The following is a 16297-nucleotide window of genomic DNA, read 5'->3' as shown; positions in this document are numbered from 1 at the left end:
ATCTTGAGCACCCGGCTCAGCCCAGGCCAGGGCAGCATCCAGGGGTGCTTGGAGCAGCTCTGCACCCGGCTGTGCCCACAGACCTGGGTACCCCGAAACAGTGCTGGGGCCCCAGGGCGATGCCCCATGTCAGGCTTGGCCACTGTCCCCATCCCTGTATGAGGCAGCAGTGGGGGTGCCATGAGCTATGCGGAACCAGACTAGGGGACAGTGAGGGCCTGGACCAGGGTCACTTGGACCAGCATGGGGTGACAGGGCAGTGCAGGACTGGACCGGGACGCCTAGGACAGGGAAGGACCGGACCCGGGGTGCCCTGCCCGAAACAGAGGTGACCAGTCCGAGGATGCCGGGGCCGGTGCGGGACTGGACCAAGAGTGCCCTGCCCGAACCGGGGGTGGTGGTGACCAACAGGCGATGCTGGGGGCGGTGCCGAACAGGACCGAGGGTTCCGGGGACCGAACCGGGACCGGACCGGGAGTGCTCTGCCTGAAACGGAGGTGCCGGGTACCGAACCGGGAGGGGCGAGCACGGTGCGGGGACCGACCGGGGGTACCGGGGCCGGACCGGACGGGGATGCGGGGGGTGGTGGGAGTGCGGGGGGTGGCAGAAGCCCCCGCCCCGCGCCTCCGGGGCCGGGGCCGGACCACGTGCCGCCCGCCCCGCCCCGCCCGCCGTCCCGCCCCGGCACCGCCCCGGTGCCGCCGGCGGAGCCAGCGCGGATCGGCCCAGCATGGAGGGGACGCGGCGCGCCCTGCTCCGCCTCGCCGCTGCCTGTTGCCTGCTCTGCGCCCTGCCAGGTACCGGGGGCCGCCGCCCGAGGGGTGCCGGGGCGCGGGGCGGGCGGCCCGAAGGGTCCCGCCGGTCTCGCCGCGGCGGGGAGCGCAGCGCCGGGGCAGCCGTCGAGGCAGCGCCGGGGCCCGGGCTCCCCGGACCGGTGGTGGGGCTGAGGGAGGAGGGTCTGGGGATCCCTTCGCGGGGACGGAAACCTCCGGGGAGTAGCGCCCCGGGCCTGGCCCCGAAACTCGGGCTAAGTGCCCGCGGCGCCGTCGCCCCGGCGGGCGCGCAGGTGAGGTCGCCCAGAGATGCTCGGAGGCGGGGGGCGGCCGGGCGAGCCCCGCTCGTAAGGCAGCAGCGAGGCCGCCCGCCCCGGCCTTGCCCATACAAGGCAGCTGCAGGCAGCGCTCGTCCCGCGGGCGCTGCTCCCCCGCCGGCAGAGCCGGGCCGGGTTCGCCTCCCCGGCCCAGCGGGGAGCCCGAGGGGATGCGCGGGGAGGGGAGCAGCGAGCCCGGAGGCACTCCCCCACCGGCATCCAGCCCTGCGAGCCCCCCTGGCTTCCACCCTGCAGCTCTTGAGTGCCTACGAGCCGCTGCTGAGCTTCCCACCGAGGGGACCCCGGACAAAGCCCGAGCTCTGCTGCTTCCTTGCAGGCACAGGGTGTCCGTCCCGTCGTGCTGCAGGAGAGGAGGCGATGCCGGTGTCCGGGACGGAGCAGGAGCCAGACCCCGGCCCCAGGCAGCCTTTTTCAGGCTGTATTTCGGCTCGGCTCCACGAGCAAAATGTCCCCACGTGGGCAGGCGCAGTCTGCAGCGTGGCGCTGACAGCCCCTTCCACCGACACACACGCTGCCGAGCCCTGCCGCATGGCTGGGAGCGTGCCCCGAGTTGGGGGCCTGTCGCCATCCTCTGTGACCCTGGCAGTGACAAAGTCTGAGCTGGCATTTAGGGGCTTGTCTGAGGCTCGGGAAGCAAATGTGTTTCCTCTTCTTTGCAACTGAGAAAAAACCCTTGGCCAGACCTTGGTCAGATCGCAGCACGGTGACGGCAACAATAGAGACCAAGGGGTGACATGTAGAAACTTGGTTTCTAATAACTAATTAGGCTGAAAAAACCCTAGTATAGGGGCCTGCGGGGCTGAGCCCCGGCAGCGAGAGCAGTGCTCAGGCTGAGGTTTTGGGTGCCGGATGTGGTTTGGCTGGGTTTGTGGCTAAGCACAGGGAAACAGTCCTAAACCTGTGCCCTTTATGTGGGCAAAGCCTTGGGTAACGCTGCACTCCCTGTGCGAGGGTGGCTGCTCTGTGGTGGGGTGCAGGGAGGTGACCCACCGCTGGCAGAGGAACAAGTCAGGATTTCCATTGCCAAGAGGAGGAGGAGCTCGGGGCTGCTGCTGGCTGTGTTGGCCCCACGTTTCGCAGCACTTCCTGCCCCTGGCACACTGGGCTACCCCCACGGAGTCCCCTGCCCCAGCTGGCTCATAGGAGCCCTCTTGCTGTAAAGTCCAAGACTTAAATTGCTGGAGCGTACCAGAATTAAAGTTGCACTGGCTTTTTCCTGGGATCTTTCATGCTTAGTGTCCCAATCCCAAAGTCCTCTCACAGCCTCAGGAAATGCAGCTGGCCTGGCCCTTGTCCTCATGGCTTTTAGATCCACTAGCTAATTCCAACCACAGTTGAGAGAGCAAATGTTTTGTGAAAATAGATGGCACGGAAGAGATACCACCAGTAAAAAAAAATCCCCATGGCAAGCACAACCCTTAATGAGACACCAGAGAATCCCAGCAGGACAGTGATGGGGGAAGGGAAAGGTTCACCCAGAGATTGGCCCCAAAGTCGACAGTCCCTAGACAAACCCGTCCAAAATTGGGCTTGTCCTAGCTCCATGAGCTGGTCTCTGCCCTGCTCCCGGTACAGATCCCTTTTGCCCCTCTCTGTCCGGCAGTGCCTGTTCCCGTTCCCTGGCTGGGTTTGCTGCGGGGCCGCAGAGGGGCTCAGGCTGCCGCATCCCCTGTGCTCTGCCCATCCCGGCCTCTCAATGCAGCCTTTCTTCACTGCCTGCGGAAACCCACTTCCTCCAGCACCGTTAGTCTTACAAATAAAACCCCAAGTAATTTTGGCCTGGGCATTTTGCTGCCTTCCCCTCCCGCACCGAGCTGCCTTGCAAGTGGAGGGGACAGTGCAGAGCCAGGACCGGCACAAGGGCAGAAAGCCCTGTCTGTTGGCACCCAGGGCTGTGCATACAGACAGGCAGTGTGTCTGTTTGCAGAGCCCTACAGTCAATTTGCCATGATTTTTTCCCCCTTGTTTGCCCAGGGTGAAGGGGGAGTGGATGGACCCAACTCCACCCTGGCTGGATGGCTCCAGCCCTCCTGCACCCAGAATTGAGCCACAGCTCAGTCCCCTCATTGGAGTGGTACCTCCAGCTGCGTGGGGTAACCTCCAACTATGGAAGCCAGACCCCAGCCCCGTCATGTCATGCCCTCAGTCTTCAATTTCTGTACGTGCTCTTCCCCCAGCCCCATGTGTGGGGTGATCTTGGCTCCCTGCTGCCCTTCCAAGGCTTAAGCCGCTGGGCGGGGGCGAAGCGCTCCCCTCCTTCAGCTCCCTTGGCCCCATCCCTCCTGGCAAAGGGGAGCAGCAACAGTCCAAAGCATGGAGGCCCCTCTCCCTCCTTCGTTTCCATTGAGACCCTCTGGGTGGGCAGACACGGTTCTTGCTGCAGGGGTTTCCACAGGACCACCTAGCAGTGACGCTGGCTGCCTTCTTTCCCCACCACACTCTGTGGGGCAGCTCTCACAAGGCTCAGCATCACTTGGGTCTGGGGCTGTGTCCTGAGCCCTGTGGGGCTGCTCAGGGCAGGGCCAGGGCACGGGCTCCCCCTGCATGACCCAAACTGTGGCTGCTCAGGGCAGGATGCATCCTCAAAGCCCCATGACCCATGAAACCAGGAGCCACGCAGCTGGAAGGTCCTTGGGGCTGAGCAGATTTCCTGATGTCCAGACTCCCCCGAGCTCATGCCACACTGCACTGGAGACCAGACTCCCTGCTGACATGGGGCTGCTATTAAGGCAACTGGCTAATTAATTTTCTCCTAATGATGTGAGTGCTTCCTCCGCTGCAGCTGTGACTCCCAAGGTAAGCAGGCCCAGGGCTGGCTGACGCCAGAGCTCCCCGCTGTTGCTGTATTTTGGGGGTTACAGAGCCGTGCATGTCCCCAGCAGCCTCTGGGCAAAGGGTTCTTCATCATGGCTGAATCCTTTCACTGAGGAACAAAGCAAATAATGTGGGAGCCTCCTGGGCACCTTCTTGCCAAGGAGGGTGCTTCGTAGCTGCACGCGGACAGTGGAAAATAACTGGCTGGTGTGATAGTGGTGGCTGAGCAAGGCAGCCTGCACTCCCCTCTTGCCCTGCCACGGGAATTTGGGATATGACCCCTTGCCTCTAAATGGGGGATCAGTGATGGGGCCTCATGGAAGCCTGTGGGAAAGCACAGTTTCTTGCATGTCTTCCCACCCCAGCTGGGTGCTGCCCTTCTCCCTGGCTCAGGCACCAGCACCACTGCACGCTCTGGGCACGTCTGTGCTGCTTTATGGTTTTTCCTAGTACTGAAGAACCCAGGCTCGGTGTTTATGGTGCTGTTTCCAGGGCTCCTCATCTCTGCTTTTGCAACACTTTCTCTGCCCAGCTCTGTCATCCCACCATCGGCTGGTCGTCTCCATCCCAAATGCAGTGCCACCAAATGAGGCAGTAGCACTGTCACACTCCTGGCTCCCCTTTTTTGCTTCCCCGGGGTGCAAGCTTGAGGCCTGGCATCTGCAGATACCCTGGGGAAAGTGTCTTCCTGCCTGCCCGGACAGGCTGGCCGCTGGGGTGTCCCACTCAGCGCTGCGCTCGCTCGGTGCCCCATATCTAATCTGAGCCCCGTCTCGTGCTCAGCTCGTGGCCACCTGCCTATTGGGCTGGAAGGAGCTTCTCGGTCAGAAGACCCAGTTTCTATTCCTGTCCCTTACTGCAGCCCTTGCTTTGCAGCGTGCCTGGCCTGGCAGCTTTCCAGGGCTGCACTGGGTACTCAGCACCCCCACTTCAGTTGTCCCCCCCCCAGTTTTGCTGCCTGCGCAACAGGGCACGGCTCAGCTCACAGAGGCCACGTGGGGTATGGTGAATTAACTTTCTGCCGCACAAGAGCTCCGCTGTGGTCCCCGAGTGGGCTGTGAGGTCTGATCTGTCCCTGTGCCTGGAATCCTGGCAGCAGACGGAGCTGGTTCAGCCTCTCTACCAGGACAGGGATGGTGCTGGCATCAGCCGTGGCAGGGAAAGCACTGGTGCCTGCAGCAAATGCAGCCCAGGGCATCCTGCCTCCATCGAGGCCCTGCAAAGTATCAAACTGGAGTTGAGTTTACAGAGAAGTTGCCCTTCATACCAAATCTGCGTCTCTGAGCCTCACTTCATCTTGGTGAGGGTGTTTGCTCTACAGCATCCCTGGATGCGTCTGGCACCAACTTGAAGGGCTCCAGAAAGCTCTTCTGCCACTTGTTTTTATTCCAAGATCTGAGGTAAGGAGAAGAGGTCAGGCTTGGCTGCTATCAGCAGCTACTCCAGTTCTGCTTTTAAATGAAATGAAGAACCTTGGTTCTAAATCCCACTACATGGTTTTATTTGCATTTGTACTCAAGCTCCTTTTCCTTGAAGAGGTTGTTTAATTACCGTTGGTTGGTAACCATAAAAATGTAATAACTGGCAACAAAAGATAATTTCTACACTTAATGGAGTACTTTGCTAAGCAAGAGGATATAAGATAATTGCTTAAATACATAGAAGTTACAGCTTATGCTGTTACTTTTTGAACATACTATTAATTTTGCACTTTACTAGGTTGTTTGCGACTTAAGCTGTTACACTTAAATGGAAATTGTATTCAGTTAGAGCACAAAAATAGCATTTTAGAAGGGTTTGGGTGCCTTTTCAATGAATCAGAGTAGTGGTTTGACATGCATTCTGTAGGAAACTGATTTAAGTGAGGTGCTCTCTGCAGACAGCGACAGCCTGTGCAGGAAGATACATCCTCACCAGGGAGCTCTGCTCCCATGGGCACTTCTTCTGGAATTCTTGTGGATCCTTTCTCGCTTTGTGCTTGGCTCTCACCTGGCTGTCTGTGTGCCTCTTCCAGCAGTGACTGCAGCCTGCACCCTGCTGCCCTGCTCTCCCTTGAGCCGTGGTAGCCAGCCCACCACTGGCTTCCTTACCTTTTGTGGCTCCCTTATATCCCACCCTAAGAAGGATTTTAGAAATGGTGGTAAAACCCATGGGTTGAAGTTGGGTTTGTGTTGACCCTCGAGGAGCTCAGGCTGCTGTTGCCGGCTGAGGTAGGAAGGAGGATGCAGAGGATGCTGCTGGGACTGGAGCAGGAGGGTTGTGGCAAGAGCTTGTTCACAGGCTGGTCCAGCTGGGGCCCTGTTCTGTCTTGCTGCTCTGTTTTATTCTGAGAAACAAATAGATGGTGGGGTGGTTGCTATGGCAGAGGATGGAGGAGATGTCCCTGCTCTGCATGGCTGCCCTGACTGGTTGTGCAAACCTTCCTCAGCCCCTCGCTTGGCCCCAGCCCTGAAACTTGGGCAGGGAGCACAAAACAGGAATGGCCCCCGTCTCCTGCAGAGCTGGCTTCCTTCACTCCTCTCTGTAATGGCATATTTATACCATGACTGCTCTGGAGCTGGTGGGAGCTTGAGTTGATATGTGGAGGTCCCTCAGTGTCGGCATGCAGTGCTGGAGAGGGGCTGAAGCTATGGGATGATGCTCAGAGCCCTCCCTTCCCTCTTGGATCAGGGAGTGTTTCCCACCCTTGTCCAAGGCAGGGGCTTCTCGGCTGGCTGCATCCCTCCTCCCTTGGGGCCTCTCTTTTCCTTCGCCCCTCTCGTTTCCCAGACAGAGGTCACTGCAGTCAGCACTGTCTGATGAGAGCTGCCGCTCCAAATCCACCAGCCCTGCCCTAACGTGGTCTGAGATCGCTGGTTCTCACCATGCGCAGACTGAGCCTGGTGGTTAGCACAGATGTGGGGGGCTGTAGCCAGGGGACCACCAGCCAGCTTCGCTTTAGCAGGCAGTGCAGCATAACCAAAGCAAACCCACCCCTGGCTCCCTCTGAGGGAAACAGAGATGCTGTTATTATCAGAGTTCTGGCTTGCAGCTGGTCCTGATGCTTCGCTTGCAGTACAGTCCTAGTTGCGTTATTAGAGATCCAAGGGTGACTGCACCTTCACCAGCTGTCCTGGGGTGCCACAACTGTCAGGCCTTGGAGGATTACCATCCCAGGGATGGTGAAGCATCTATACTAACTTCTTCCCCTTCCATCTGAGACAAAGGCATGGTTCCCTCCTGTCTGCAGGAGCTGATGAGAGCAATGCCCTAGGCAATGCAGCCACAGCCTCCCTGGCATGTGGTGCAGGAAGCAGAGCTCCTCCAGGAAGACGCCAGAGTAACGAGCTCTGACCTGCGTCTCTGTAAGTAACTGATAAACAGTTGAAAACATCATCACTCAGTGACTGGAGCAGCAGCGACAGTGCTGGAGCTGGGGATTTTCCAACTTGTCGGGCACCAAGGAGCCAGGGCAAACCACAGTGTCTGGACCCTGGAGGATCACAGCTGGCGTGGGGTTTGCTGGGTCTCATCCAGCACAGCCAGCTGCAGCGGCTCAGCAGGGCCGTGCTCTCCCTCTCTCCCCTGTACTGCAGGGTTTGCACCGGTGCTGGGTGGGAATGGATTGCAGTAGGTGATAAAAATGTGGTAAAAAAAGTTGTGGCATTGCAGCAACGATGTAGCAAATCTTAAGGCAAGACCCTAGGCTGGTATTTAAAAAAAACAAACCCCAAAGTAAAAGTCATTAGTGCTTTCACTCTTAACACCCACACACTCACAAGCACCAAGTTGCACCTATTGAGTATTTCCCCAGGTGCTTTGTTTGGTGGCTGTGTGCTGGCTTTGGATCTGTCCTTACCCCTTAGGAGCTGGCAGACAGTGATGGTGATCCTCCGTCTGTCCTGGAGTGATCAGGATTTACTCACTGTCCTTTGTTTCCTTGCCCATCTTAAGGCTCTTGCCTTGTTCTCTATCTTCCCACCATCATCTCTTAATGGCTTGAGTCTGTGTTAGCCTGGTTTAGGCTCTCTTTTGTTTCCTGAGCTGGGTGTGCTGAGATGGATAACATGCTAAACCAGGTGCCATCAACACCTGCCCTGCTCAGAGGCCTCTGAACTGGTGCCCTGCTTTCCCCATCCTGTGCCATACTTGCCAATTTTAACATCTCTTCTGCAATTCTCTATAAACCAGGTTTTACATGCCACAGTGCTGTGTTATGCCAGGCCCAGCCTGGCTGCTGCTACAACAGAAGCCTTTCTGCAATGGTCCTGCTATGTTTCTGTAGGATGCGGGGCCAGAGCAGACTGTCCGCCCAGGCACCACTTCCTTGGTGGTCATGGACATCGGGCAGTTCTGTGGAAATGAGCCGTTCTGGCTACTCATGGAGAGAAGAGCTTAGGGAAACACTACTCCCACTAGCTCTCCTTCTCGCAGACGGCGGGGAGCTGTGTGTGCAGCCCATCGTTATTCGCAGGGTGGGGAGAGCTGCTTGTCCCCCTGAACCCTCCTGGCAGAGATGACAGCTCCTGACACTGCAGGGAGGTACCCTAGTGTGTAGGGCCCAGACTCGTCCGCCTTCCTCCTGGCTTTCCTTTCCTAGCTAGAAACTGGCACAACCATTTCAGAGTTGCTCAGGTCTTTGTGCAAGCCAGCTTTCCCTCAGTCTTTCCTCTGCGTGACCCCGATCACAGCTTGCCACCCTGTGGGAGGCTGCCCCAGACACAGGCCAGCTATTCAAAGCAGCACGTAGCCAGGCTCGCGGCTGGCCGGGCACCTGGCCACCACTTTTCCTGTTTACCCCACGGTGACAGTGCAGCTCTGTGTGCGTCTCTTGCTGCGTATGAGCAGGTAGTCGGGTGTTTACAGAGTGAGCATCTGCCAATGCCTAGCCGGGATCCTTCAGTGTTGCCCAGCGCAGGCTCTGGAGCTGCTGGGATCTCACCCCATGGGCAGCGTGTTGAATGGCAATGCTGGGTTTAGGGCTGGAAATTGTCGTGTGGAGAGATGTGAGCCTGATCCCAGGAAACACAGTGCTCCGCTCTTTTCCTTCCACGTGTTACTGGTGTTAAGGGTACCCTATGCCTTAGCTCCATTTCAGAGAGCAGCTTGCTTTGTTTAGAGGCACATTCTGGCCAAGGACAGCTGGATCCAGGCAAGGCCAAAGGGAGCATCGCTTATGCCTTCGGTCTTCATGTTTAAGTTGCCCCAGCTGGGGCTCCCCTTGAGAGCTTGCTCTCCAAACGTGCTGAGCAGGGTTGCGCTGCCTGATTGTGCATCCCCCAGGGGATCCCTCCTGGGACTGGGGCCCCGGGCTGGGGAAGCACAGCTCTGTCAGGCTGCTTCGAGGTTTTGAATTCTCCAGCTGGTTGGCGTACTGCAAAGGTCTCCTGAGGGAGATGTATTGTGTCCTTTTTTTAGGCCCTGTTAAGTGCTGTAGCTGGAGAAGAGCTCTGATAACTCTGTCTGTTCTGAAGAGCTTTTAAAAACTGCTGAGATTTTCCCAAAGCCTTAGTACAAGAGTGGGCTGCGTTGTTGGTGGATGAATGTTCCTTGGTTATGGCATTTGCCTCGGCTGCATCTCCACTGTGGAGAGAGTGGGCAAGAAGATGGATTTTCTTCAGTACCTTTATTTTTTCTGTAGTTGGCTCATCATGCCTCTGTGGCTTGGGTAGAAACTTGAACAGAAATACTCAAAATATTGACCATGCGATGTTTTTAAATTGTCTGGAGAGTCTGTCCTGATGCCGCTACATTTCTCTATTTTCTTCCTGTTTACACCCTAAAAAAACCTCACAGGATCCCTGTTTATGAACAGGCAGTGTGAGAGCCTTGTGGTTTTCCTCGTCCCGCATGCTGTCACACTGTCTAGCAGCTGTGGGTACAGAAGGGGATCCTTGCTCGCTCCAGGTTCCCACTAGGAAAGCTGTCCCTGTTTGCTGTAGTGGGAGGCTGAGCAGCTCCCCATTTCTATGACAACAGTCACACTTTATGGTGGTGATGTGTTCATAAATAGCTCATGAAGGCGGCTCCCAAAGTACAGCACCAGCTCTGTTAGCTGTAGTACTCTCTTGCTACCCATTTTACCTTTCCCGCTAGCAGCAAGCCCACACTACTACTAAGATGACTAGCAATATATGCTTTACCCTTGCCAGCCACAGACTTTTTCAACATTACTTTTCTGCACTTCATTGGGACAGGGAAGATAAGAGGACCTACTTCCACTTTTTCCCCACTTGTATTTTTTCTGCACCACTTCTGACTCTTTCTCAATGAACCAAGGAAGACTTACCTAAGTTTCTCACAGAATCATGTCTCAGGTGGTACTTTTAAAAAAACAAATCCTCTAAAAAGGTTTAAGAAGTGCTCCAGGGTAGAGGGGTTAGTGATGCTCCACAGAGCAGGAGCACAGGGGTTGAGGGGAAAAAGGGTAAAAGCAGGTCCCCTAGAGCAGGTCCCTGCCTCAGAGAGGCCAGGAGGACGGAGGACCTATTTGAACCCCTTCCCCAAGTGTGAACCTGTGCTGGATTTGGAGTTAAGGGGATGGAGAGGTTCAGTTCCTGGCCTCCCTCTCTCTTTCTCCTCTCAGTGTGGGATCTCTGACAAACTTCTCAGCATTTCTTAACTCTGTTCCATAGGAGAGGGACAGGAGACAGCAGAGACCTCAGTGACACCATCACCTTTTCTTAGCACAGTGCTAACCTCGCATCAGCCAAGGGAAGCCTCTGACTTCAGTGCAGTGACTACTGCCATTCCCGAGACAAGCCTGGAGAAAAACTTGACTGCTGCAACACTCAATACCACTGGAGCCCACACTATGGAGATGGAGGATGCCTCCATCCCTACCACCCCCATGGTAGGCTCCAAGGCAGAGAGACTGGAGGCTTCCACCACTGTCAGCCTCGGGGACGTCACAGTTACACAGCATGAGCTTGACAACATGAGCTTGTCAGTCAACAGCAGCACTGAAATCTCTTCCCCTACCCCGACTACTAGTACTCTGGAAGAAAACCAGTCCAACCATGAAGTCGCAGATCCTTCCAGCACAACTGAAGAAATGGATGACGCCAGCAGTGCAACCCCAACGCCTCCTCTGAACAGTGTGCCGGGTGAGGCTTTGCGTTTCCTGTCTGTGCAAAAAGTCCAGCCCCAAGGATGCACAACCTTGGAACTTCTGTGAACTCTCAGTGGAACTCGAGAGAGGAGAAAAAGGGGAATGAGCCCCTAAGCACAGCCAATACAGTGGGACTGACTTGCAGAGGTGCTGTTAGTTCAGTATCCTCTTTGCAAACCCCATTAATTATGGTATTAATTGTGCTGGCTGCTTTCTGATGAGGACATTGATTGTGTGCAGGGAAGTTCTTTATATATCTCATCTGAACAAACATGCCTTAACAGTGCTGCCCAGGTGGGCTGTTCCTGCACCAGGGCTGGGGACTCGACAGGAACCTTCCCAGCTGCCTGCAGAACAGGGCAGTGCACCCTCCCTTAACACAAAGCATGGAGATGGGCAGGCACAAGCATCAGCCCATCCATGGGTTCCTGGGCAACCATGGGAACCCCTACTTATATTCAGATCCCTGTAGGCAGTGTGGGGACTGGCTATAGGGTCTGCAAGCCCAGTCTCGCCCACCTTGGGGCCTGCCAGGCTGTCACACACCCCTGACGCAAGGCAGATATTGATTGACCATTGATTTGCATGGTGTTCATGCACAACCGCATCCTTTGACCTGGCTTGTGTCACGGGGTCCTGCTGCTCTGTGACGCACAGACACAGCCTCAGGGGATGCTGCTACTCAGTCCGTGGGAGCTCTCTTTGTGCTTCCCATACGGAGAGATGAGAGACCTTTCCCAGTCTCTTGCTCTGGGGTGGTCCCCGGCTCTTTGCAGAGCTGTTTGAGTCTTCTCTGCTCGCCCTTTGTCCCCAGAGAACAGGCCTTGTGGGCCCAGCTGGGGTTGGCTGACTTTGTAGATCAGCGCACATGAAAACCAAGAGGACTTTCTAAAAGTACTGTGGCTTATAATATGGCTCAGCTGTGGCTGAGCTATAGGACCTGCTTGTTTTCCAAATGGTTGTCAATACGCTATTTTTCCTATAGTCCCAGCAGTCTTCCTTACAGCCTTGCTTCCATCTCATCCAGTCCCACAGAACAGTGTACTTGCACTTTATCCTTTCACATAACTGCTTATTCCTCTCTTGCAGCAACAACTAGCAGCTCTCAGCTGGGCCATTCTGATGGGCAGACTGTGGGACCCACAGCAGCAAGGTCTGAAACCAGGCCAGGAACGAGCCCTGTGGGTGCCACAGAAGAGAGCACCATGGAGCCCAGAACCTCCTCTGCTCCCACCTCCACCGCATGGAGCATGTCCTCTGCTATTGCTTCCAGCACCGTGACAGTGAGACCCCTTTTGACCAGCTCCACCACTACCAGCAGAGCTGCCATCCCCACGAGCCCATCTGCATTGGAGCCTGTGCACGAGAAAGCTTCTGTGTTGGATGCTGGTGATGATGAAAATCCAGGTAAATGTTCTGCTTTTGTCCCTGCTGTCACAAAACATGGTAAAGGGTTGGGCATACCTCAAAATTCTTCTTGGTGGTACTGAGCAGAACCAGAGAACACAGGGCTTTGCTACTCCAGCCTTGAGGCTCTCCTTTGGCCTCATTCCCTTGGTATCCTTGCAGAGCTACCCAGTTCTCCTTTGGCTGATACAACGAGGGCTGATCCCTTGGTAATCACCGTGATCTCAGTCTTCATTGTCATGGTGGGCATCCTAGGCCTGGTGGGCTTCTTGAGATACCGCCAGCACAACAGCCGCATGGAGTTCCGGCGCCTGCAGGACCTGCCCATGGTGAGTAATGCCTTCAGCCCAGCCTGACATGGTCTGGCATGCTACTGGCTGCTTTGCAGTTCCCCTTCTACTACATTAGCAATGCTTTGGGTATTTGCAGCAGCAAGAATGCTGATCATAACTCCTGTTCCCTCTTAGGTCCCTCTCCTTCCATCCAGAGTTTGAATCAAGAAAGCAAGTCTCAAGGTTGACCACTAAAGAAGTTCTCTGCCTTCCCCTCACTGCAGGGGGATGCTAAGAGGTTAAAAAGAGAGAGAATGGGGAGCTCCATCCAAACTTCCCCTGAAATGACACCTTGCTAGCCTCTCCTCCTGTATTATATTTGCTTTGTGACTATAACAAAGCAGATTCTGTGGTCTGTGCCAGGGAGGCTGGCTGTCTGTTTTGTGTTTGACCCTTTAGGGATGCAAAAAGATATGAGGGTTTCAGAGGCTGCATTAGCTCTGGGGAAGCTGCAACTAACTCACTGTGCTTTCTGGGACAGAGGAGTACCGATTCCCTTTTGCAGCTAGCTAGCACGCTGATGCTGTTTGAAGCTGAGTGGAGTTTTCCACAGCTGGGGTTTTCCACATCCCTGTAGCAGGAAGGGTCTTCCTGCGTACACCTCTTCTCTCCAAAAGCTGCAGCAGGAGGGGACAGCAACAGTCCAAAGATCCAGGAATTGCACAAGGACAGCATTTGGGTGGATTGCTGAGCAGAAGGCCACACTGTGACAGTGTGGATGAGATGGCTGTGCTACCTGCACAGCGCTCTTCCAGGCTGGGACAGCATGCTATCGTGCAGACATCTCATTAAAGCACACTCTTCTCTGCTTCTAGGATGACATGATGGAGGACACCCCTCTCTCACTCTACAGCTACTAGGCAACCAGGCTGTCCTCTGGCTGGCTGGCTGAACTTCGCAGAGGAGAAGGCCTTGAGGACTTGGTCCCAGACGATCTGCTGAGGAATGAGGGGCTGTGATTTGCACACAACTGAAAGATCCTTTTCAGATGTCTTTTGGTTTTAGACATTTTGAATAGTTCAACGTTGAAGGTTTTATGCTGGGAATCAGAGCGCATGTCTGGCCCTTTCCTCCAGGCTCTCCTCGAAACAATGCCCTGAAGAGGTGCTCCTTTTAGTGTGGTGACCAATTAGCAAAGAAACATTTGCCATCACGTTCTGCATGGATCTTTTCTGTCCCTCTTGGCAGCTGCTGCTTTCAAAGGAGGTGGGCAAGTGATCCATACAAGAGCTCTTAACACTGGTGTTGTCAGCACAGTGCTAGCAAAGGAGACTGCTGTTTTCTGAGGGGGCCAAGGATGTGATCAGTTCTCTTGGGCTCCCTCTTGTTCTGTATTTTTAAGGTTGTTTTTTTTGGTTTTTTTTCTTGCACTTTTTTTTGTTCCTGTTCCAGCTTTAGTCCTGAGATTGGCACTGCCCATGCTGAAACACCTACCAGAAGGGTGACAGACTGCTCTGCCTCCTTCCTACATGCATGCCTTTGCTCTTTAACCAGGGAAAACAGTTTTGTGGCCACTGGAGAAGTGCCCTTGCTACTTGATGTTGCTTTGAAGTTGCTGGGAGGAAAAATCAGCATAATTTTAGCTTAACAGGGCTTGATACAACTCAATCTATTGCCAGTTAGACACACTAATTTGGTCTCCCCAAAATTAGGAAACTGGGTCTCCCATACTTGATGCTTTCAGCATACGCAAAAACTCCTTGCCCAGGAGTGCCTAGAAAATGCTTTAGTCCATTTTCCTGCCTGGACTGACACATGCCTTTCCTCAGGTACCTCCCATTTTGCTGCTAGATCTGGTTGTTGAAGGTTGCTGTACACAACTAGTACTGCACTCTCTCTCCTCTGCTCCTTCTAATGTTGGTCTTTGAGCCAGTTGCTGTCTTGTCATGAGGACAGATCCTGGATGTAGGTGCCTTCCTCCCCTTCCCTTTCTAGGTGTTAGGCTGATTAGATTCTGCACTTTCGCCTCAAAATATCACTGCTGTAGACTGCATCCAAGGCTCTTGAGGTCCCTCAAGGAAACCCACAGACCAGAGCCTCTGAGTGTAAGTCTAAGGATCTTCAGGTGTCCTCACCTCAGAAAGACCAGAATGTGTGTGACATGAAAGTCTTCGTGTAATTAACACCTGCTCCTGTTTTCTAGTTCATGTTTGACTGCAGGTAAAAAGAAACACATGCCTTCTCTAGAGTGTTTGGTTTTTGACTAAGCCAGTTGCTCCCTCGGGATACAGCAAGGGCTAGAGATTATCTACCGCATTGCTCTTACAAGCCTCAGTCTCTCCTCTCTTTTCAGTAGCAACACTCACTGACCTCACAAAGGACAGATACCAGGCCTCAATAGCAAAAGTACCTTTTTTTTTTTCCAGTGCCGTTATTGCTTGTCTTAGCAGGGAAAGGGGAATTCCCCATCAGCAAGGCTCAAATTATTCGCAAAGCCCAAAGATGGAGCAGAACCAGTCTGGGTCAAATAGATGAACTGGGTAAGGCAGCAGTTCCTCTTTCCTGCATACTACTTCCGAAGTGGCTGACAAATGGCTGCAGTGCAGTTTGGGTTCAGCTGTTGGCTTTGGCCTTGCATCTGTTTATTGTAAGGATGCCCAGTAAAATAGGGAAGAAGGGTTGGTTCTCTCCTACTATTATTGCATGAAAACTAAAGGGCAATTGTCACAACTCCAAAGCTTTTGTATCAAGCATTGTCTGCACAGAGCAATCTCCCTAGCTACAGACTTGTTTCCCCTGCCGGAGGGCAGGGCGCTACTGGTTTTTGGCACCAAGAGAGGCAAGTTAGTGGTGGAAAATAGAACTCCATCCTGGCTGGAACTGGTGCAGGCTGGCATAGCTGGCAAGTGTCTCTGCACACAAGCAAAAGGGCAGGGGCTGGTTGTTCTGGTTTCCCATGCATTGCTCTCCAGGGGAAAAGGGTGAGGAAGAAAACTCGCCCAACACCTAAGTGCAACTTTCTTTGTAAAATATGTTAATAGTGGATTTTTTTTCTGCAATAAAGTTACAAATGCCAAAGGTGTCCTGGTCCTCATATTTTCATTGCAAACATCTAACTGAAAAGCTTCTGTAGGTCACAAGGAATCCTGTGATAGTTAAACAGCAGCAGTTTGGGGTAGGAAGACTCACAGGGCTGATACTAGTGAAAATGCCAGGCAGCTAAAACCATAGTTCTGAGGGCTCAGGACACCACCTCCTGCTTACACTGCTGCTTGTCAGGGTCGTTCTCTGTCTGGGTTGACTGACATTAGTTTCTATGTGGTTAAATCAGATGGAATCTTGCTTAGAGAACTACACTAGACCAAAAAAAAAATCTAGCATACACCTTTAAACTCTCTTCCTTTGCCTCTGATTGAAGATATCCTTATTCTCGTCTGTTGTCAACTGTAACCCCAAACTCTATTTACAGAAATATCCAGAAAGACAGCCTAATCCAAACCTAAATAGCATCATCTGTCATGCTTCTTTCCATAGTACAGGAGACAAAGCAAATTGAAAGGCACGTACTTCTTTTTGTTTAGCTTTATGGCTGTTTTGAACTCT

The 16297-nt window shown here is 54.1% G+C and overlaps 1 protein-coding gene across 1 annotated transcript; it reads left to right on the top strand.

The window, feature by feature from the left end:
- Positions 1-683: 683 nt before the first annotated feature.
- On the top strand, positions 684-15766 carry LOC134519836 (uncharacterized). Its single transcript, XM_063344524.1, has 5 exons — positions 684-797; positions 10540-11010; positions 12105-12422; positions 12585-12751; positions 13570-15766. Exons 1-5 carry the CDS (start codon positions 731-733, stop codon positions 13612-13614), a joined length of 1068 nt encoding a protein of 355 aa, XP_063200594.1. The 5' UTR covers positions 684-730; the 3' UTR covers positions 13615-15766.
- Positions 15767-16297: the final 531 nt, after the last annotated feature.

Source organism: Chroicocephalus ridibundus, chromosome 8 (assembly GCF_963924245.1).
Source record: "Chroicocephalus ridibundus chromosome 8, bChrRid1.1, whole genome shotgun sequence".
NCBI classification, from domain to species: domain Eukaryota; kingdom Metazoa; phylum Chordata; class Aves; order Charadriiformes; family Laridae; genus Chroicocephalus; species Chroicocephalus ridibundus.
This window is presented reverse-complemented; position numbering and strand designations above follow the sequence as displayed.

Excerpts from the sequence above, each read along its gene's own strand:
- LOC134519836 (XM_063344524.1), top strand. The coding sequence starts at position 731 with ATGGAGGGGACGCGGCGCGCCCTGCTCCGCCTCGCCGCTGCCTGTTGC. Across the intron at positions 12,423-12,584 it reads TGGTGATGATGAAAATCCAG|AGCTACCCAGTTCTCCTTTG; the intron begins GTAAATGTTCTG and ends GTATCCTTGCAG. Across the intron at positions 12,752-13,569 it reads GCCTGCAGGACCTGCCCATG|GATGACATGATGGAGGACAC; the intron begins GTGAGTAATGCC and ends CTCTGCTTCTAG.